At 44.1% G+C, this 21,366-nt stretch overlaps 1 protein-coding gene across 1 annotated transcript; it reads right to left on the bottom strand.

Annotated features, from left to right (window-relative positions):
* Positions 1-6,641: 6,641 nt before the first annotated feature.
* LOC127306809 (E3 ubiquitin-protein ligase BRE1-like 1) lies at positions 6,642-20,875 on the bottom strand. Its single transcript, XM_051337521.2, has 19 exons — positions 20,339-20,875; positions 18,787-18,948; positions 18,618-18,705; positions 18,173-18,370; positions 17,890-18,057; positions 16,312-16,505; positions 16,135-16,218; positions 15,559-15,678; positions 15,295-15,481; positions 15,044-15,204; positions 14,881-14,952; positions 14,647-14,723; positions 14,251-14,445; positions 13,995-14,067; positions 13,707-13,793; positions 7,835-7,972; positions 7,548-7,750; positions 7,297-7,462; positions 6,642-7,221 (listed from the first exon to the last, which is right to left on the bottom strand). Exons 1-19 carry the CDS (start codon positions 20,456-20,458, stop codon positions 7,090-7,092), a joined length of 2,625 nt encoding a protein of 874 aa, XP_051193481.1. The 5' UTR covers positions 20,459-20,875; the 3' UTR covers positions 6,642-7,089.
* Positions 20,876-21,366: the final 491 nt, after the last annotated feature.

Genomic DNA, 21,366 nt, shown 5'->3' on the forward strand with positions numbered 1-21,366 from the left:
AATTCTGTGCCGCAGCTGCGTTATCTCTCGTCCGCGAGAGCGCGCAAGTAGCTACAGATCCCGTCCGAAACGGAGGGAATCCGCCGTGCGCAGCGTACGTCGCCCGCATCGACCGAGGAGGAATCTACTGTAATTCGGACTCTGGCGGTGCTCCACTAAATAGCACAATAACAATAACTTGTAACTTACCTCGAGTGATGTTCAACCATGCAGGTCATCTCAAACTACGCTACAAGAGATCTAAATTATGTTTGAGCTCACATGAATTGTCTGGTATTGTTTGATTTATGAAAATAAGAAATGTCTTGATTGATTAGATGTAAAAACAAAGTACTAGTCGCTCTGAAGCGCGGCCCATCGATCCCATGCAGCCACGAGTTTGTGCATTATGGTTTCCTCGTTTCCTGTGCAAAGAATTTGAGGAAGTTTGCTCAAAAAAGCTCTAAACATGAATACGAAATTTGCAATTTACGGTTAACCAAACTCGAAATTGAATTCAAAATGAACTCACATCATCGACGCGCATCTTTTTCATGTGGAGCTTATGTTGAATCGAATAATTATTGTGTTGATTAGAAGAGAGTGCGTGAAAGAGCCTAAGGGAGAGTGGGCGAAAGCAAAGCACGTGCAAAAGTTGCATAGATGGAGCAGCTAAGGAGCGACAATGGGCCGGACTCCACGGAAACAACCGATTCGGTAGTCAGGCCTGACCCAGAAGCGACAATTTAGGGCTTGTTTGGTATCCTGGGTTCCCCTTGGCTCGCATGGGGAACGCAGTTTTTGGCCCGTTTGGTTTCCTAGACGGCGACGTGGTGATGACAGCTTAACTTCTCACTTGTCATCTTCATGGACGGTGACATGGTGATGATAGGTGAAGTGAGAGGTGATAATCCATGGTGATGGTCATCCTTTTCGTCAGTGGCAGCATGGTGTTATTTCCGCGCGCCGTCGTGATATGACGGCGTGACAACAACGGCATGGTGTTGTCCGGCTAACGTGAATGAAGACATGAACGGCAGCATCAAGGTGATGTTTGTCTTCGTGGTTAGCGACGTAGTGATGCTTTTGATCAGCGTGACCGCTGGTGCCATGGTGGTTTTCGGCAACATCGCCGGTGACATGGTGATGCTTGTGACCGGCGTGAACGGGGGTGTCATGGTGGTGTACGGCAACGTGGTGATACTTGTGACCGGCATGACCGGCAGGTGTCATGGTGGTGTTCGGCAACGCCGTCAGCGACATAGTGATGCTTGTGACCGACGTCAACGGCGGTGTCATGTTAGCGTACGACGACATCGTGATGCTTGTGATCGGCGGTGACATGGTGGTGTCTGGCTTCGTGATCACCGACGTAGCGATGCTTGTGATGGATGAGGTAATGTCACCATATTGCCATGTAGGCACTAGTAGAAAATGGGCCTATTATCCCGGTTGGGAAGGGCTAAAGTCTCACTCTTTAGTCCTGGTTGTGTTACAAACCGGGACTAAAGACCCTTCACGTGGTGGGTTGCGGGCGCGCATCGGGGCGGAGGACCTTTAGTCCCGGTTTATAACACCAACCGGGACTAAAGGTCACTACGTCTATTTTTTATCCAATTTTTTTCCAGTTCCTCATTTTTTTCTATTTTTCAGAATTTCTAGTATTTTAGTTATTTGACAAGTTTAGTCTCTAACTACACTTAATCTTTAGTCCAATTACTTTCTCCTGGTTCAATTTCCCGCTCAGTCACTCATCCTCACACTGCTCCAGCACTAGCACGTTTAACTTCCGAGTTCCTCCCGTCCCACCTCCAAGTGATTCGCGAGCGTGTTATTGATATTACTATCATATCAATCCTATTAACCTATTGTTCACGATGTCGCACTTCTTTATTGTCTGAATTTAAATAATTATTTTAATAAACAAAAATAATGATGTAATAATAATTTTGAATAAATAAATAAATAAATTATTTTTTTGCAAAACCTAAAATGTGAAAACTTCCTTACTTCCCCTTGGCAGTTTGAGAATCTAAAAATTGGCTAACACGTAGATACATTTTCATATATTAAACGTTTTTTCAAGTTCGTATACGACCAAAAATTCCGTTTTACCGATACATGACGCAATTTTGCAAAATAAAGTCGAAATTCATGTTTGTTAATTTCTCTTGAAACTAGATTACATAACACATGGACATCTTGAAGGATTTTATTTTTTCGAATTTTTTATCAAGTTCTTTTGTATTTTACAAAGCTAAAAAGGCGATCCACCAGGGTGAGACAAAAAAAAATCCCAGAAAATCTTTAGTCCGGGTTGGTATCTCCAACCGGGACTAAAGGGTGGTTTGTAACATCAACCGGGACTAAAGGTTTTCGCACCGACGAGGCCTTCCGCAACCCTTTAGTCCCAGTTGGTGTCTCCAACCGGGACTAAAGGTTTTCGACATCCTAGTCGTTTGAACTGGGACTAATGGGCACATTAGAGCATCTCCAGCTGCGTCCCCCAAAGGGATTTGTGGTCAATACGGTGTCCGGTGCCCCGAGCCCGTACCCGCGACACAAGGACGCTTCGGGCACGCCGGACACAACGAAAAACAAGGCGGGCTCCCACCTGTCGGCGACTATTTCTATAACCGTTGGTTCACGCCTTTTATTTCTCGTCATGCCTTCCCTCCCGCGCCTCCCACTCCTCCGCCGCCGCTCGATTTGCCGGCTGTTTCGACGGCTTATCTCTTCTGAGTCGACACCGTCGTCGCGGCTGGCTCTTTCGCCGGACTTCTCGCCGTCGCCGCTTCGCCAGCGCGTCCTAGAACACGCCGTCAAATCTGCCCCACCTGCGCGCACAGAAGGTGTTCGACGCCTTGTCAGGTAGGTGCGATAGGTCGCTGTTCGTTGCCTCGTCTACCGCGGCGCAATTCTAACCATTAATTTTGCTTTAGGCATGGATAGCGACGATGAGATGCTTGTCCGACTGCTGGAGGACGAGCAAGCCTTGGACGACAACATTCGGGGGCATTTGCTGATCATCGCGTCCCTCCAGGTTATGATTGACGCCGGGGCGAAGAAGCGGAAGAGACCGCGCCGCGGAGGATCAAAGCCAGGGAGAAAGAAGTCGAAGCCCCGACAGAGGATGGAGGGGCATACCATGCTGCACAACGACTACTTCGCAGATGAGGCAACACATGCCGACAATTTTCGGCGCCGGTATAGAATGAGCAAGCGTTTGTTCATGAATATCCTTCATGGCGTTCGAGAGTTCGACAACTACTTCAAGCTGAAGCACGACGCTGTAGGCGTTGCCGGGTTCTCGTCGATTCAGAAGTGCACCGCCTCCATGAGAATGCTTGCATACGGAGCACCTGCTGATACACATGACGACTACCTTCACATGAGTGAGTCTACTGCCATTGAGTGCATGTACAAGTTTTGCCGAGCTATGGTGGGAAAGTTTGGCAAATACTACTTGAGAGGGCCAACTGAAGAAGAGACTGCAAGGACCAGGGCACAAAATGCTGCCAGAGGATTCCCTGGAATGCTTGGAAGCATCGATTGCATGGACTGGTCATGGAAGAACTTCCCGTTTTCCTGGCAAGGTATATACAAAGGGCATCATGGATATTGCAGTGTGGTGCTTGAAGCTGTGGCAGATTATGACAAGTGGATTTGGCATTCTTCTTTTTGGCATGGCGGGATCACACAAAGACATCAACGTGTTGCAGCAGTCTCCGGTGTTCAGCAAACTAGTGGAAGGTCATGCTCCACCATGCAACTATGAGATCAATGGCCACCAATATACCAAATGCTATTATGTAGCCGATGGTATATATCCAAAATGGGTCACTTTTGTCAAAACAATCTGGGTTCCATCAGGTCAGAAGAATTGTCACTTTGCTTCGCGACAGGAGGCTTGCAGGAAGGATGTCGAGCGGGCATTTGGTGTGCTTCAAGCTCAATTTGCAATTATTTGGTACCCTGCTCTAAGCTGGTCTCACGGCCAAGTGTGGGAGGTGATGCAGGCTTGTGTGATCATGCACAACATGATCATCGAGGATGACCGCAAGAATCATGTCAGGAGACATGTTGGTCCCTATGAGTGTTAGGGCTTTTTTGCGGAGGTTGATCATGAGTTGCATGTAGATTTTGCTGATTTCCTCACCATCCACGCAGAGATCCGTGACTGCAATGTCCACGAGCAACTTCAAAATGATCTCATTGAGCATACGTGGAGGATCAAAGGATTATCAGCAAATGCCGCGGCACCTTGATCTAGCCTCATTAATTACATTTGTTTAGTTGTTTTATTGTTTGTTATATTTTAATTTGAAAACAATCTCGGCAAACATATTTATTTGTTTGCTATATTTAATAAATGATTGTGTTTTCGAAAACTTTATAAAAAAAAGTTTGTGGGCAGCGTTTGGGGACGCTACTGGGGAGCGACGTCCCCTAAACGCGGCACGAACAAAACACGTCCCCTAAATGCTCGATCCGGTACCGTTTGAGGACGCTTTGGGGGACGTGGCTGGAGATGCTCTTAGTCTTAGATTCAAACACAGACGTGACTACTGCTCCGGGTAGCTTCGAACAAAAGATATGTTTTCTACTCGTGCGGTGAGGTTACGAAGAGAATGCGACTAACTAAATAAACTGGTACTTGGGTATCAACTGATGCAGCACATGTCACCAAAATGTCACCAAAGAAGCATTTTTTTAGTCCATCACACACTAGGGCACTGGTGCAGGAATCCAGCCCATGTAACCAAACATGCCACTTTAATATTTGTATAGACACACTGTAGAGAGAGCCTGGAACTAAACTATTCATTTACATCTCGCCCAGATAGAAAAAGCCACGCGACCTACCAAACATGCCTTAGGGCATCTCCAACGATCCAAACAGACAGGGCTGGACCGTCCGTTTTGGACGTTTGGGTAGTCGAGCGGACGCGCGGACAGAGTCGCGCGGTGCGCCCAACGCTGTAGAAATGGGTCACGCCGCCGTGTTGTATGTTTTTGCTTGTAAATTGACTATAAACGTCAAATAAATTATAGAAAATATAGAAAATGGTTCAAATGCTCAAAATTTAGGTTTATGTAGGGCGGGGTCAACATTCATTGCGTGTACCAACGGTAGTACTCCTACGTGCTACCACAGTAGAGGCGAGACTGACCGTGCACGGAGGGAGTGTGCACATAAATGGGTTGCTGTGTAGCCTGTACTAGGCATCTCAAAAAGCCAGAAGCGTCCCCATTGAGCATGGAAGTAGCGGCAGTGATTTGTTCTAGTGAAGGCATTCATTGCCGTGGTACGTGCCAAAGGCCAAAGCTAGCTCTCCTTGCAGCTGCGCGAGTGTAGCCCTAAAAGGCAGCTGATCGACGGCCACCGAGATGAATAGTGTGACAACGGGTACGTCGCGTACGTCGTACGGTACGTGCCACTGAAACTTTATCTCATCTCGGACTGGGAAAGATCACATTCGTACGTACGTTACTGCCACCGGTAGCAGCCATTAATCGCCTGATTCCTGCCACGCTGCTGCTAATTGAATAGAAATGGTACGGCCTGGTTCCACGTAGGTGAGATCCGATAGACGCAGGCAGGAGAACTGGTTGGAGTGGTTGCAGCGTCGCGCCGGCCCGGCTTGTCGCTTCGCTGTGGCGGTAGCGCGCCCATTTATGACGAAAGCAACACTGCGACGAGATTGCGGACGTATAGTACCGGAGCCGGACTGGCCCTCTCTCCCACAGTCAGATATATGTGGGGGCTTCTTTTGGCTTCTAGGACCTCTTCCAAAAATTATCTTCACTCAGCTTCTCTCAGATGGTTGTCTCCTAAAATTATTTAAGCGTATAAATTAGTATTTTCAATATTAATTTGGAAATGTAACTAAATTTAGTAGACGGACTTCTAGAAGAAAGATGTGGGAGGGTAACTTACAGGAGAAACTATGCTAGAAGGAAAGAAATGAAATATGCCATAGACCTCAAGGAGGAAGATAAGAAGGCAGGGGCGTTCGTACGAATAAGAGAACCAGACAAGTTTGTCAAATAAAGCTCGGGCGGTTTTCCTATTTCTACGAATCAAACAGACCCTAAGATGGGTTGGACTCTTTCCCTGTCCGCCAAAGGTCCAAGGCGAAAGAAATGGGATTAAATAGTTCAGGGTACAAACAACGGGATTAGAAGTTTGGGATTTATTTCACGGAACAACTACAAGTTCATGGTTTAAAAGAGACTTGAGTTTAAGGTTCATTTTGCCAAACCACTATTAGTTCAAAGTTTATAATTAACTTTTTCAAAAGAAAACATACGGAGCCAAAACAAAGTGCCGTCCCCATGAGACCGACTAGGGCATATCAATCCTGCAATCAATGCGAGCATCATCGGAATAACTTACCAGTGTACCAGTGTGCCGAAAAGGAGACAAGGAGAAAGGCTGATGCTCCTGCAATCTCTACCAACCTGTCTCCACATAAAGACGTTCAAGTCCTCTTGTCAGTAAACAGTGAGTGATTAACTTTCTCTCAAAAAAAGAGGATACGGAGAACAACACAGGACACGGCCCCCACGTACCAGCCATCCTATAGCCACGAAGAAGTGATGCAACTTATAATCATAGCATATGACGATCCAAGCCTGTGACACCAAACACAAATGCATGCTTGCCAATTCTGCAACTGACTGCATTTCTCTATGAACAAAAACCACGGAAGATGTACAGGGTACAAGCTGAGTTGGACAGCCAAAACCTACATACTTAATATCATCAGCTACAACAAAAAAGGATCTACAAACTATATATAGTACAATCTATGGTATGTTTTTGGAACCACTAACTTCTCTTCCTTGGATCTGTCAAACAGACTTATAGAATGTATATGCAGGCTAAGACTAGCAGCTATTCCAACAAGAAAACTCCACACTTTACAACGGAGCGGGAAGCCATACTGGCACAGCATAAGCCTCGGGCATGTGCCTCCTTGCGGAAATTCGGTAAGTTAAGCTACATTTCCGACTCAAGGATCATGCCACCAAGCACGCCAAACGAGCAGGCATTAAGTCACTTGTCCTAGATGCCCCCCACAGGCGACAGCTGCCACTGCAGCATCATATATAAATCGGCTTCACATCATTAGCCCCGAAGCATAATCCACAGGAAGGACATCTTCGCTGACGATTTCTGAGTAATTTCTGTATACAGTCATTGCAGAAAAGATGGTAGCACTTGGTAATCACAACCTAAACGACACAGCAGAATAAGTTGTCAGATATGATATGGTAAAGGTTGCAGGAAATGAAGGAAACACCATTCACCTCTTTCTGTCGGTCGCGACAGACACCACACTTCAGTATCCCCCTGTACTCATTGACCTCCTGCTGAACCTTATCCAGCACTGATGATGCCTCTGCCTTTGCTCTAAGAGAACAGGCTTGCCTTGACATCAGTTCCAAGTCATCCTCAATTCTTCTCTTACTAAACCTGCAGAACCATCATTCGACTTAAGACATGGAGAAATCTGAATGTCACGTGGAGTGTGGAAAAATAAATCTATGCAAGCAATTACCTGTCCTTCTCTAATTCTACAAGCAGCCCAGCCATTTCCAATCGACTGCTTGCAACCTTGTCTTGTACTTGATCCATTGACTTCCTCAACTGTTGAGCCTCTCCCTGTACATCCGCCAGTTTTCTTTGAGCATTGCCCAAAGAACCAGAATGTCTCCGTCCATCCTCTGAAAGTCTCCCTACCATCTCTGACCAAACTTTTAACTGCGAATGGGCAAGGAAATGCATGTGCTCAGCACACACCTCAAAACTATGATGTTATTCCCTACATTATGTGTTTTCACTTACCTTCTCATCTAACTGAGCAATTTTCTCTCTGTAGAGATCCATCAAGCTCTTTGCCTGCCGTAAATTCCTGCTCAAGCTGCATACCTCTAAATGCAAAGTGTCCTGCGCCTGTTTCGCTTTAACACCTTCCATAAAGATCTGCAGTAACATATAAACATAAGATAGTGCAATACAAGTCACTGTTCAAAACAATTACGCGTCCATATCTGAAAAATAAAGGTAATCATGACTAGAATGATTGTGATTCATTTTTCCTGTGGACCGCAGTTTCATGGATCGAGTCGCGGTCTGCTCACATTGCACTTCGTGAGGGTAAGGCTTGCCACTAACACCTTCCCCAGACCCCGCACAGTGCGGGAGCTCTCAGCACTGGGTACGTCCTTTTACCGCAGTTTCATGGATGACTGCAGTTGTAGTTCCTTGCCACAAGCGCTCACCTCGCCATACGAGCCAGACAAAAGGCACTCCAATTCAGTTTCCCCAATTTTCACCTCCATGCACAGTAATGCTGTCATCCATGCCTCCCTTGTAGCAGGAAGAGAACACCATCTCCTCTTTCATCCCATCCCCTCCAACCAACAACAAGAAGCACAGGCATGATCTCCTCGGCACTGGATCCACGAATGGTGCTTGACTCAGCATAACGGCACGGCCAAAACGGCAGATAGGAACGTAGAGCAAAGAAGGGTTGCCGATGCAGAATGGGAAGGGATGCAATGCCCTCAATGTTCAGAAGTCGAGCAGACTGAAGGGAACAAGGGCACTTCATGGCAAGGACATCAACTCAAGTAGTAGCACCAATGGCTTTGGTTAAGGATGCATCAACGGCCTCTGGGCGTTGATGAGAAGTTGAGAACACAAGATATTTATTGTGTTGCTCCTGGTTTTTAAAGCAAACTAGAAGGGTGCCACACTAATTCTACCACTTGCAATATCAACTTGGCTAGCATTAGGGCTGTGCATACATATACCAAACCGACAAATGAACCACAAAACCACACCAGACCAAACCGAAAAGGTCGGTTTATCGGTACGGTATCAGAATTTTGAACCATTTTGAATTCATTGTATTTCAGTAAATACCGACAATACCATCGGTTAACCAAACTTCCGAAAGAAAACATTTTATTTTCCTTTGATTGTTGTGCGCACACCATATCTACCTGAGACGGTGTCGCATGTAGAGTCCAATCCAGTGCCACCCAGGCGCATTCTTATATGCATCTTGCCTCTACCCTTCACCAAGGAAGTAGCAAGGTGGTACTGAACTACTAATCCTGGGTAGCTTCCACCATATATACAGTGATCGCACTAGAGCAGTGAGTGGTGTGCGGCGTACTAAATCAGGCTCATCTGTCATGAAAACAAAGAAGTGGGCTAGGCCAGAGAGCTTGCAATGCAGTCCTTTTTCTTGTATCAGTGTCACATTCTCCGCGGAACCTATCAGAAAAAAAGGCTAGCATGCAGGCATACGGAACCAGCCATTAAGCTATAGATTCTGCGCACTACCAAATACTATGGTTTTTTAAACGAGAATGGATTTTGTACATGCACACGTGGGTAAAAGAGCTATCACAACCGCAGCTACTGTTCTTGAGATGAGCACCTCAACATATGTAGCTCTCTAGTAGTATTTCCATTATGTCCTGGCGCTAAATTATAGTCACATCAAACTGTACCTTCTAGACTAGGGCCCCTCCGCATCCCCGTGAAATGTTCTTAGCCTTTTCTCCCCTCTCCTCTGATCTGCTTGTCTCCCTCCTCAGTCCTTTCCCCACCATTGTTGCCACCGCTTAATGCCGACGCCAGCATTCTGTTCCTCCATGTCTCCCCATCTCTCTTCTTTGTTTCTGCCCCACTTTCTGCGCGCTGTGGCAATGCCGCCGCCGCTCCCCCTATTCTGTACACCTCACCAATGCGTTGAACTGACCCCACACCCCTGCCCACACCTCAACCTCCTTTTGCACCAGGTCATGGCGAGCGCTTTAGTTCGTGCAGAGCATTTCGCAATTTTGCATGAGCGTTTCAGCAGACGAAATGTTAACAGTCTCCTTCCTATGCTGCTACCTGATGCATCTGGCTACCGCATCATAATCTTTGGTTCTTCCGGGGAGGAATCCTTGTTTCTTAGTGCCACTGGCAACGAACCAGACGGGCAAGATCAAGATGGAGCAGGAGAACAAAACCAAAGCTATGGCTCAACGCAGCCACCAGGCTCATCACTGAATGTGGTCCTTCGAGATCCTTGACCATGGTGTCGCTGCGCCATAGAAGAGAGTGCCCCTCACTGTGACAGCCATCAGGACAAAGGTGAACAAGGCAGCCTCGCCGTACACGCTCAGTGCCCTCACAAGGGTACTGGGTGATGCTCGTTGTTCTTTATCTACGTTGTTCATTATGCCCACCAGTTCTTCATGTTAATGTGTCTGGGTTGGTAATGATGGTAGATTGGTGTGTTCAGGCTGTCTCAAGTAACTGAAGGTTTTGGACACGCGTAACTGTGTATGACAGCACATGATGGATGTATGATGGCCTTTGCTTCAGTTTTTTGCAATAATTCTTGCTCATGCTATGTGAAGGGAGGGTGGAGGAGATGGTTGTTTATTGCTCCAGGCCTCTAGCCAAAGAGCTTGCAGATCCATTGTCAGAGGCACAAATAGAATCTGGAAGAGATGATTCAGCGCTTGATTTGCACGGAAAGGTAGTTACAGGGCAGCTTGAGGAGAAACAGGTCCTGCATCTAGACGGGCAGCTTGAACACCAAAATACTGCCAGCGCATCTAGAGGGGCAGCTTGAACACCAAAATACTGCCAGCGAGCTTCAATCGTCAATCCCAGATTCGAAATGTTCAAGATTTTTAGTCTAATCTTTCAGCTGTCATGTTTTAGTGTCTATTCTATTCGCTGTACTGTCCATGTTGTGCGTTCAGAAATAGATTATGGAGCACCATCATTGTGTTTTTAAAGCTTATAATAGGGCTCGCTGCTGTTTGCAATTCGTATGCAAAACTGGCTAATTTGTTCAATTCATGTGCCATGCCTCCTTGTTGGTGACCTTATATTCTGCTACAGGTGCCACTGCCACTCCCATGCTGGCACAGATGTCCATGTACTCGCGAGCAGAGGAGGGCTGTTGCTGGTTGCTGTTGGTGGTCTCAGAAAATTAGCAGCCCTCGGACATGAAGAGGTAGGATGAGTGGATATGGAGTGCACGACCAAGAAAACAGACTTATCTTGGAGAAAGTGGAAAGAGGAGAGAGCTTGTCCATTGTGTGTGTTGAATCAGAAATGAGACAGATTAGTGAGGGAAATGCGACAAGAATATATGGAGCAAACATGCACCTGCACTTTTTGTGATGAATGAGGTGGGATGAACAATGGTTGAGAGGATAAACAGGGGAGAAGAAATGCAGTAACATAAGATGGAGGGTGGGGCATCAACCAAAATGGCTACCTGCCACCTAGGAGTGGTAGATGCAATTGACTATGCCTCGCCTGGGATTTTTGTATCCTTTGTGGGCCAACCCATTGACTTTATGTCGTGTCAAGCAGTCGCATCACCATTTGATTTTCGCTGAATGCAGAAACGCAAGAATTATATTTCTCCACCATAGTTTTCCACGGATCTCAAGGCTTCTGCCATCCGATGAGTAGACCTGATACCTCATGTATTCACATGTACATGTAAATTTGTATTTCCATTTTGAGACATACGAAGTTAAATGCCATTGTGTTGTCTTAAAATCCGCAACAACTTTGGTTAATGAGCTTCTTACCACAGAAATAGTTCGGTAATTACCAAAAGTGCAATGTATTTGTAATCAATACCATATTTACCATAGTACTAAAGTGTTTTACCAAAAAAAAACATATTTATCAAAGTACCAAAACCTTCTTTCACCAGAAAAGTATATACTGAATGCACACCCTGAGCTGGCATGACAACGGAAACCAAAAGAGACTGACATGTGTTCGACTCAGTGTTTGGAATAGGAGATCAAGGGGATGTAGTGAGGCTGTGAGGGAGGTGGGAAGCGGCTACAGCAGTCAGAGTAACTTAACAAAAAAAATCCTGCAGTAGTGGAGCACAATGCGGGCCGTAAAAAAGCTCGATCAACCATGGTAGCGGAGCCAAGGGAAGCATACACCCAACACAACATGATGCCGGTCAGGGTGAAGGGCATGGAGCAGGTCAAGCCAAAAGCAATGACTTGGCGTGCTGGGACAGTGATTTTTAGCCATGGAAAGAACAAAAAATCACCTAGGAGACAACATATATGCCTACATAATCCAGCGTTAATGGTACCAATACCCTCATGCCTAAGTCGATGGTGGCACAAGGGAGCTTCACACTGCTATATCGTTACTAGTAAGTAGCACGTGCTTTGCACGTTGCAGCATAAATTGTTGTGAAATATATTTTCAGTTGTTATTATGTACTATCGCTCTGCAATGTTGACACTTGAGACACACAAGAAAAAAAAAGAGAATTGCATAATCGCATTAATTTCTTTTGTAGTAAAAACTTAACCAGATCGACAGATACACTACCAATCTACTATATTTCATCCGGATGAAAACTAAAAATATATAATAACACACTGAAAGTTAAAAAGTAGGTGCACCTAGTTATATATTATGGCAAACATATTGAAACCATCAACATCAAGGATTTGTAACTGGACAAATAGACAATCACCTTGTGTACAATAAAAAACAGGTACCGTATAGAAAATAATCTTGCCTACGTACAGATCTTATACCTACGTATACACGATGGCAGACGTGCCCGCCAGAGAGGGCTAAAAGGTCCCAAACCTGGATGTAGTATGCTGCATATAGCAAATAGTAATGGATGACTGGGTGAGGCTTGCTTAAATACAGATCGTATACGTATACGTATACGATGGCATATGGCGCCGCCGACTGGAGGGAGATAACTAAGAGTTGCCAACCTGGATAGTATGTTACAGTTAGGAGATTTAGGGCGTAACCAGTGACGCTTCAGGTCAACTAAGCTCAGCAAGATTCTCGAAGAATGAAGGAATGGTGCAAGGAAGATGAAGACAGAACTGTAGTAAGAATGTGAGATATGAGCGAAGGTAACATGATTGCAACTGGATGGACTAATTGAGGAGTTGGTGTGGGAGGAAAGACAGCGCAGGCGCCTTCTATTTTAAAAATAAAAAATAAATCAGAACGCCACAGGTTTGTGGAGCTCTCGGGAAGGTTCAGGAGCTGTCGTGAAAAGAGCGGGAAACCAGCAGCTTACAACCGTCCGATGGGGTGAAATCGACGGTTAAAAGCGAACCTGTGTTGCCTGGTAGTGGTCTGTAGTGGGAATGAAATTCAAATTTCAAAACTGGTGCATTATAGTAGTAGAGATGTGCCTTGAAAGCCTGCAATGTACTGAGCGATAGTATAACGTGAAAAGCATTCTGTTGGTTTGTGTTGCAAATCACCTGCTGCATCTACCCGAAGATGCTCTTGTGATTGTGTGTCTATGTTGAACTGGTTTCAATAAATGAACCAGGGGTTAAGCCTCCCGTGTGCTCAAAAGAAAAATATGATGATCAACATGTTTTTTAATCTGACACCAGAAAATCACTTACGATGGTCTGGTGAGTTATGCGATGAAATTGCAATGACTTAAATGAAAATAAAGGGAAAAAATCCTGGTACCAACCTAAAGGTTTTAGTTCCACGTTTAAGTTCTTATTGGCATATACGCGAGCAACGGGCGCTGAACTCAATAAAGGGCTTTAAGTAAAACCACTCTCGGTCATCATGAAGTGGGAAATCAGGTCAAACTAATCTAAGACAAGGATACATCAACATGAACAAACAATAACAGATGAGTCCATAGAATTACCTTTGTATTGTGATCATCTCTCTCAATAATTTGCTGTAGCAATTGTTGATTTTGTGTTTGTATATCTTCATATGCTTGTCCAATACTCTGAAATGTCGAAAATAAGTATTTGTAGTACTCCCTCCGTCCATAAAAGAATGTCGGAGATTTGTCTAAACTCGGATGTATCTGTACACTAAAGAGTGTCTAGATAAATCAAAATTTAGACAAACTTGCGACATCCTTTTATGGACAGAGGTAGTATTACTGATGTTCTGCATTGTACAAAGATGTAGAGAGTATACAGACCTCAATCTCTGACAGGTAAGATTCACCTTCCTCGTGTTTTGATTTCAGCAATTCAGATAAATTACCAATATCCCTGTAGTGAACAGAAAAAATCACCAGTTAGCACCTCTTTGCCCAGTTAAAAACTAAAAATAGATATGTACCTGATTTCTGCCTACATAGACAGATGTAATGGCATATCATATTCAAGTGTAGAGATAAACTTTCCAACTATCAAATCGAGAAGCTTCATCATAAAAGTATTAAAAACATGTACCCTCTGTCACTGTCCATCTTCCCCCTTAATTCAGCAATCTCAGCTTCACCACTTGCTAGTCTCTGCTGAGACATTGCTTCAGCTTCATTGGCTGCCTTAACACGCTGTTCTAGCCTACTCTCATCAAGAGAAAATTTGAGGCTCTGGACATAAGCCCATTCACAGTATTCTCTATCTTTGGACTCCAGCACATCTCTGTCACAAAACAATAAGGTATGCACATTAGAATGGTGGAAGTTTGTTGCAGTTAGGTGAGACTGGTAAAATGATAGTGAACAATGATTAGAATGCTCGGTACAAGGTATTTAGATGATCTGGTCTGTAAACAAAACAGCAGAGGAACATGATAAATCATAGAAATAGTTTCACAAAAGATTTCTGCTGTAATAAAACCACCTAGAATCAGTAGATTCGCGCTTATACATTTCCACAAAGAGCTTCAACTCGCAATTCGTTTGCCTTAGTTCACAAACCTACACAACATGTGAATACAATAGCTTCAGAATTCATGAAAATAACATGAATGAAATCCAAGAAACTAGCTACAACAAGCCATTTTTCCTGATGTCTGACAAAGGCAATGGAATCCAGAATATTTCTAATTAAATTAGCAAACTTTAATATCAGTACCCTGGACTGTAGATCCCTTATTTCAGACCCAGCACGAGCTGATCTACATAATGATTCATTGATAGCATGCTCCTGTAAAGCACAAAGTGAATAGCTTAAACTTAATAATATTAGTTAAAAATACTTATAAACTTCTTCAACAAACTTGTATCAAGAAACTTACCTTTCTTGTCAGAATATCAGAAAGGGAGTGAAGTTCGGCTCGCAACGAGTGCAATTCTGAAGCATCATCCTTGTACTTGGACAGTTCAGTTTGCATAGCGCCCATTTCTCTTGGCAATGATGACACCAGCGCTTTAAATTCTGATATTATTTGGTTCCGGCCTGAAGAAAGCTTTTACTTATTTATATTATCGCATGGCCACAAGAGAATAAACCAATATTATTAACAAAATCAAACAGGAATCATCATACCAGGTTCTCTCAAAGTTTCTTCGAGTTTCACCGCAAGCATGTTCTTTTCATCAACTACTTTCCGCAGATTCTGTTCTAAAATTGCAATGCTTGACTCACAATTCACAGAAAGCCTATGAGGAATTGCAGCTAGATCAACTTTTACATTAATTTCCCTTTCTTGCCATATCAATTTATCCTTATCAACCTGAAAAAGGTAAGTAGAAGCTGAGGCTTTAGCCTCTATGGTACATGACATGTAAATATAGATTGAGCATTAACTACCTGCAATTTCTCTAGTAGTGTCCGGTAATGGTCCAACTCTGCTTGCGACTTTTTGAGTTGATCCTTCAGAAGTTGGAAAGCTTTTGAAGAAGAAATGGTCTTCAAATCCGTCAAAGTGTTCTGTTCATAAATTGCAAAAGTAAGGTGTGCGAGAGTTTTTTATGAAGCACATCTTCCTTCACGATTGACTACTATCTGTAATTTCAATTAACCTTGTCACCACTAAAACCATAGCCAATGGATTATATTAATCCTTGATTTTAAAATACTTAGGAGATGATTTGATTAGACACCGATTAGTTGAGGATGGAATTTCAAAACCATAATATCGTGAAAAAAAACATCTATTTCTGAATGATACATCTCTATGACACCCTTTGGATGCTAAAATAGTCTAGAAGTACTTCCGCTACTGTTGCTACTATGTATAGAAGCAACCATCATACAAAAAGGCTGCAGCAGAGCACGAGTGGAAAAAACTAGTATTACATATCAACCTTGGAACCACACTCGAAAAATGTATAACATCGTTTAGTACTTCACATGGTATGGCACCTAAACAAGCAGCATGCAAACCTGAAAAGTAGCCAACTTGTTCAAAATTTCAATTCTCTCTTCGTGAAGTCTCCTAATTTCCACTAGACGTTGTGAGGTCAGATCCTGAGCCAAATAATAGAACAAGCAACAACGTTAGGTTCACAACAAACGTATGCAATACTGCGGATGTTAAAAAACCAAGCATTCAATACTTACCGTGAACTCTTTGTGACAGGCCTCTAGATCCTGCAACTCCTTTTGTTTGTCTCGGAGATTATCCCCAGGCATGTTTTTATTTCCTAAAGTTGGAAAGAAGATTGGAGTTCCATGCGTAGTGTCTCCCTGTGCTTTGAGGACTGCCAATTTGTGGTTGCTTTCTTCCAACTCGGCAACAGCATTTGCCAACTCCTCTTGAAAAGTTAACAAACATCTCATGTAAGTTAATTTGATGATCCTTAACATTAGTTGCGCATAGCATCATAGACACACATACACTGCAATACTGCAAGCAATGTCGTAATTCCTCGCATCAACTCAGTACAAAGGGCCATTGTGTGGCTAGGTTGGTCCAATGGGCAATACAGTTATTATCCTCAAAAACAACGATCAGCGATATATTGTGCGGAAGTACAGATATAGAGAAGGAAAGAAGGAAAAGTAGTGTAAGAGAAAAAACCTCCCTACTAAGCCCAGTGAAGCTCATCCAGGTCAAGCCCAGCATACATCATGCTTCTTTTGAGGGCACCCCTGCCACCGCCCACCGCCTCTTTCACATATCCCGATCAGTGTCCAGTCGCCTCTGTAGTCCCAATCCAGCACTGGGCTCTCAACATTCCTCCTGATCTCTCCTCTACTCGCTTATGTCTATTATATATCGTCTGCCCTCTCATCTCTAATCAAAACCCTCTCCTGACCTCCATATTGTCAATTTCTAACCAGAAGTAGGAACAAGGTTCAAAAAAGTGCTAAGCGCTAAGCGAGCGGTGAGGTTCCGCGCTCAGAGGAGTTGAAGCTTAAGCCTTTTGTACGAACCGCACAGACACACAATTGTGAGCAAGATCTCGTGTAATTTCCCCAAGCTTAAGTAGTAGTAATACCAGTAAAGAAGCACAACAGAATGTACTGCAAGTTTGCAACACATGCACTTGATGTGGAGTAAGGGAACACCTGATGTGTGGCAGTAGCAGAGTAGGTCGATCTGGACGGAGAGGTGGAGGGCAGCGTGGGAGGAGCTTGAACAGCGGTGCGGGAGGAGGTTGACCGACAGCGCGCAGGAGAGCTTCAATGGCGCCGCCTCTCTCTGTTCTGTCTCGGATCAAGACTAGGAGTGGCCGATTGGGGAATTCCTAACCCTAACCTTTTTTAGCAGATGGAATTCCTAACCCTAACCAGGGGCCTTTTTCCGCTCAGCACTTAATGGGCCGCTTAGGCCCAAAGCAAAGCGGTGTTTGCTACCGATGCGCTTAAGCGTACGCTCATGACCGCTTCTTTGAACGTTGGGTAGGAAGCAGTAGCAGCTACGTGAGAGGGGCAGCAGATGAGGGATGGAGGCGCGGGGGACAGCGGTGAGAAGGGACTTAGGGAGAATAGGTGACTAGGTATTGGTGGATTTGGGTGAAAGCGTGATGTAGCAACACACATACGTTGCCATTTAAGTGGCTTGATGCATATCATAATAGCATTGGCAAGTACAGGAGGTGTATCCGGATAATTAATACTAATTATAATACAGTAAGAATCTGCCTGATCAGGGTCATATCCATATTTGTAGTGTCTCGTGTTTAAGCAAGATACCTTTAAGGCGTTTCTGTTCAGCTTTGCGTCGAGCATTTAAATATTTCTGATTGTGGTGCTTCTCTGTCAGCTGCCTGTGCTTCAAGTGGAGATCACTTAAAGCTTGTATGGCATCATTAAGCTCTACCGATAGCTCACTAGCAGTAGTTCGCAGTTCCCTACTGCACTCTGCAGTGAAGAAGCAAAATAAGGAAAACGTTACCGAAGGGTTATGAAATTTGCCAGTCCTATAGCTATAAGTACTAATAAATAATTACCAAGGAAATGTGAACTCGGAACAAACCATTTTCAGGTAATGCAGCAAAGAGATCCAACGGGGACTTCTTATTTGCATGCCAGGAATCAGTTGATGATAACAAGACGTTCTGCAACACATCAGTAGAGTGTATATGGTTTTCCAAATTGCAACCAGAGCTTTCTGTGGCACCTGTCTCAGTGATTCTGCTAAGGAAGTCCTGGTCTTTTGAGATGCATGCGCCATCTGAACAGGACGTTAGAAATAAAGCTTGTAATATTTGGCACAACAAGTATGGTTAAAATATTTCAAGACCATCGCATAAATGAAATACAATGAAGTGCAAGTTTCAAAGCTCGCATGAAAACCTTGCTGGCACATCACAACAAGAAATAGTGAAGAAGAAGACACATACACTGCTTCCGTTATACATGAGGAAGAAAGTAATTATAAGCTGACAATCAAATCAAATGAGGTAAGTACAAATACATACCCGAAGGAATGTTGCTAGGACCTGTACCGGCAGGAGAATTTTGGGGTCCACTTTTGCAAACAGAAAGAGCCTTCAAATCTCTCACAAGCTGTTCAAGCGTACATTTATGGTGAAAAAAAGGAAGACTCCTGGTCTTTTGTAGTAACAACAAGGTTGGGTTTTAACTTACATGCTCCCAAGACTTATTAACCAGATCTTGTGTCTCGTGGTGAGCCCTCTGCCTCTGTGTTAGATCATCAAATTTACCCTCGAGGGCTTGGTATTCAAATTTATGGACTTCTAGTTGTTCCGAAAGCTTCTTATTTCTATATTTGAGTACAGCAAAATCAAGCTGCCAACCAGAACAAAGTGTTAATATTATTAGTTAAGACTTCATAGAAAAAATATTTAATGAAAATTACAGTGTACAAAAGGAACAAAAAGATGCATTCGAGATGAGAGCCATAAAGCTGCATGGATTCATTTGCTAAATACAGGAAAATAAAGTTATGAGCACAGCTTGACAATACTTATGCAATGAAGAGCAGAGAGTGCAAGAACAAATATGTGCAGACTAGAGCACTATGGAAAATAATAACAGTGCCTTATTAATGATCAATATGTATGTTTTGTACATCTATGCACTAGTCCGAACATCGTCTGGCATAACCTATACCAAACAGAGCAGCTCTATTTAAAAATCCAAGCAGCAATTTAAATCCAATGATTTCGCAAAATACAGGTCATTATATCCTTAATTAGCTCGCTAAAAGCATATGTTCGCTTTCATGGAGACACGTCTTTTCCTATCTAACACTAACCATGTCTTGAACAACTTCGGCAAAAACTTTTAGGTCTAGCTAAAGAGGCAACAGGTAAAGTTGTAGAGTACAACTTGAAGTGAGGTAAAGTTACGATTGGACAAATGCGGTTTTGCCAACGTTCATGCATATATCAGTACGATGTACATACAACGCTCCAAGGTAACCCCTGCGAGCAAGCGGGATGGCCAATCCAGTAAAACGAGACATATACAGCCTGTCACAAGTTGACCTAGCAGTGTCGCTGACTTGAGCTATATGATACATGATCGAAATAAAATTCAAGTAACAAGCCTTTACATGCTAGCCTATAGAAAGTGAGTGTGAACTACTTAGCAGCTTCAAGTAAGGGGTATATATACCATATAGTTGTGAACGATCGTGAACTACCTAGTGGCTTCAAAGGAGGTGTATATCGAACATCCTCCATGTCTTGAACAATTCAGCAAGACCTTTTAGGTCTAACTAAAAAGGCAAGAGTTGTGCGATAAACTCCGCGTTGAGGTAAGATTACGGCTGAACAAGATTGGGATGCCAACCGTTATAGTAAACCGCGTGTGCAACGTGCGCCTGGATTGCCAAAACCAGCTTGACCAGACATGTAACCCTATGTACAAATACAATTACTTTTTTCTTTGCAAGGTGAAACCAAAATAACTACTAATGAGTTTTAAGAAGCACCTATCGATTAAGGCGTTGAGCAGAGCTACCTGAGACACAATCCAACATGTAGCCCTAGGTTAAATGACCTTTTTTGCAAGGTAAAAAGACTGTTGTTGAGATTTGAGAAGCTCCAATCGATTCAGGAACAGCCCTAGCAAGGTTGTTGACCTGAGCTACAATCGAAGGAACGGGTCTTCACGCAGTAGCCCACCTTAATAAGAGCAAGCTACTTAGAGAGATGGAATGAGGGGTATATACCTTCTTGTCGTCGGAGCAAGGCGGGAGCGCTGGGCGCTTGGCAGGGGATACCGTATCCACGCCCTGCGCAAAGGAGCCGGAGAGGCGCCGCTTCCGATCGGGGTCACCAGTGCTCCCCATAGGTGAGGGGCGGATCTAGTGGTGTGCTGGGTTGTGCCCCGGCACACCCAGAAATTGTGAAGGTCAGTGGAATTTCACTAATCGCTGGATGGAAAGAACCTCATCCCTTAAAACCCAGTGACCAAAAAACTGGGATTTGGTGGAGACAGCAAGAACGCGATGCCCCGGCAAGGGAGAACGGGGACGGAGACGGCGGCGACGCGCGTGGAGGGGATGGAAGCTGGGGTCTTTGTGGGGGCGGAGGGGGTAGGGGTAGGGGTGGGGGCGGGACGGGGTGGACGGGATTGAGGCGTCGGCGGTGACGGTAAGGTACGGCACGGCGGTGGCTGTAGAGCGGCAGTGGTGGAGACGACGAAGAAGGCGGCTGGCTCCGATCTTGGGAAGGTCAGGACACAGAAAAGAGAGGAAAGAAAGGCACGGGAAAGAGGAGTGGAGTTTGTTTGGCTCTGGATAATTTTCTTTTCGAGTGAATATCAAGAAAGCTCAATATTTTGGGCATTAGTCACATAGAACCTCAGCTTCTCAAGATTTTATCCAGAGAAAAATCTGAAAATTTTATCACATACCCTAGTTTGTTGGGAAAGATGTTACACAGCCCAATCCTCTCTATGAAGCAACAATTTTTTTTCACAAAAAAACAACAATACTTTTTTTGTAGGTAAACTAATAAGAAAGGTGAAAAACATGGCCTACATGGCAGCACCCAAGCGGTAAGAGGATAGGCAGGTTTATTGGAGTTGGGTTTAGAGATTTGCGGGAGTACAAAAAATAATCCGGGGTGATAGTAATGCAAAATGGTCTAGTTTAGCTTGAATAGTTGGTTATTCTGGCATAAAACTTATGGTAGTTTGGTGTTAAGTGGCATGTGTGGGAGCTGTCATGTGGGATATCCTTATTAGTTTTTGTGA

This window comes from Lolium perenne, chromosome 6 (genome assembly GCF_019359855.2).
Source record: "Lolium perenne isolate Kyuss_39 chromosome 6, Kyuss_2.0, whole genome shotgun sequence".
NCBI classification, from domain to species: Eukaryota; Viridiplantae; Streptophyta; class Magnoliopsida; order Poales; family Poaceae; genus Lolium; species Lolium perenne.

Bases quoted from the DNA above. Each gene is read 5' to 3' on its own strand.
- LOC127306809 (XM_051337521.2), bottom strand. From the start codon at position 20,458: ATGGGGAGCACTGGTGACCCCGATCGGAAGCGGCGCCTCTCCGGCTCC. The intron at 18,706-18,786 runs GTAAGTTAAAAC...ACGCTTGAACAG, and splicing joins TTAATAAGTCTTGGGAGCAT to CTTGTGAGAGATTTGAAGGC. The intron at 16,219-16,311 runs GTAAGTATTGAA...TATTTGGCTCAG, and splicing joins CCTGTCACAAAGAGTTCACG to GATCTGACCTCACAACGTCT.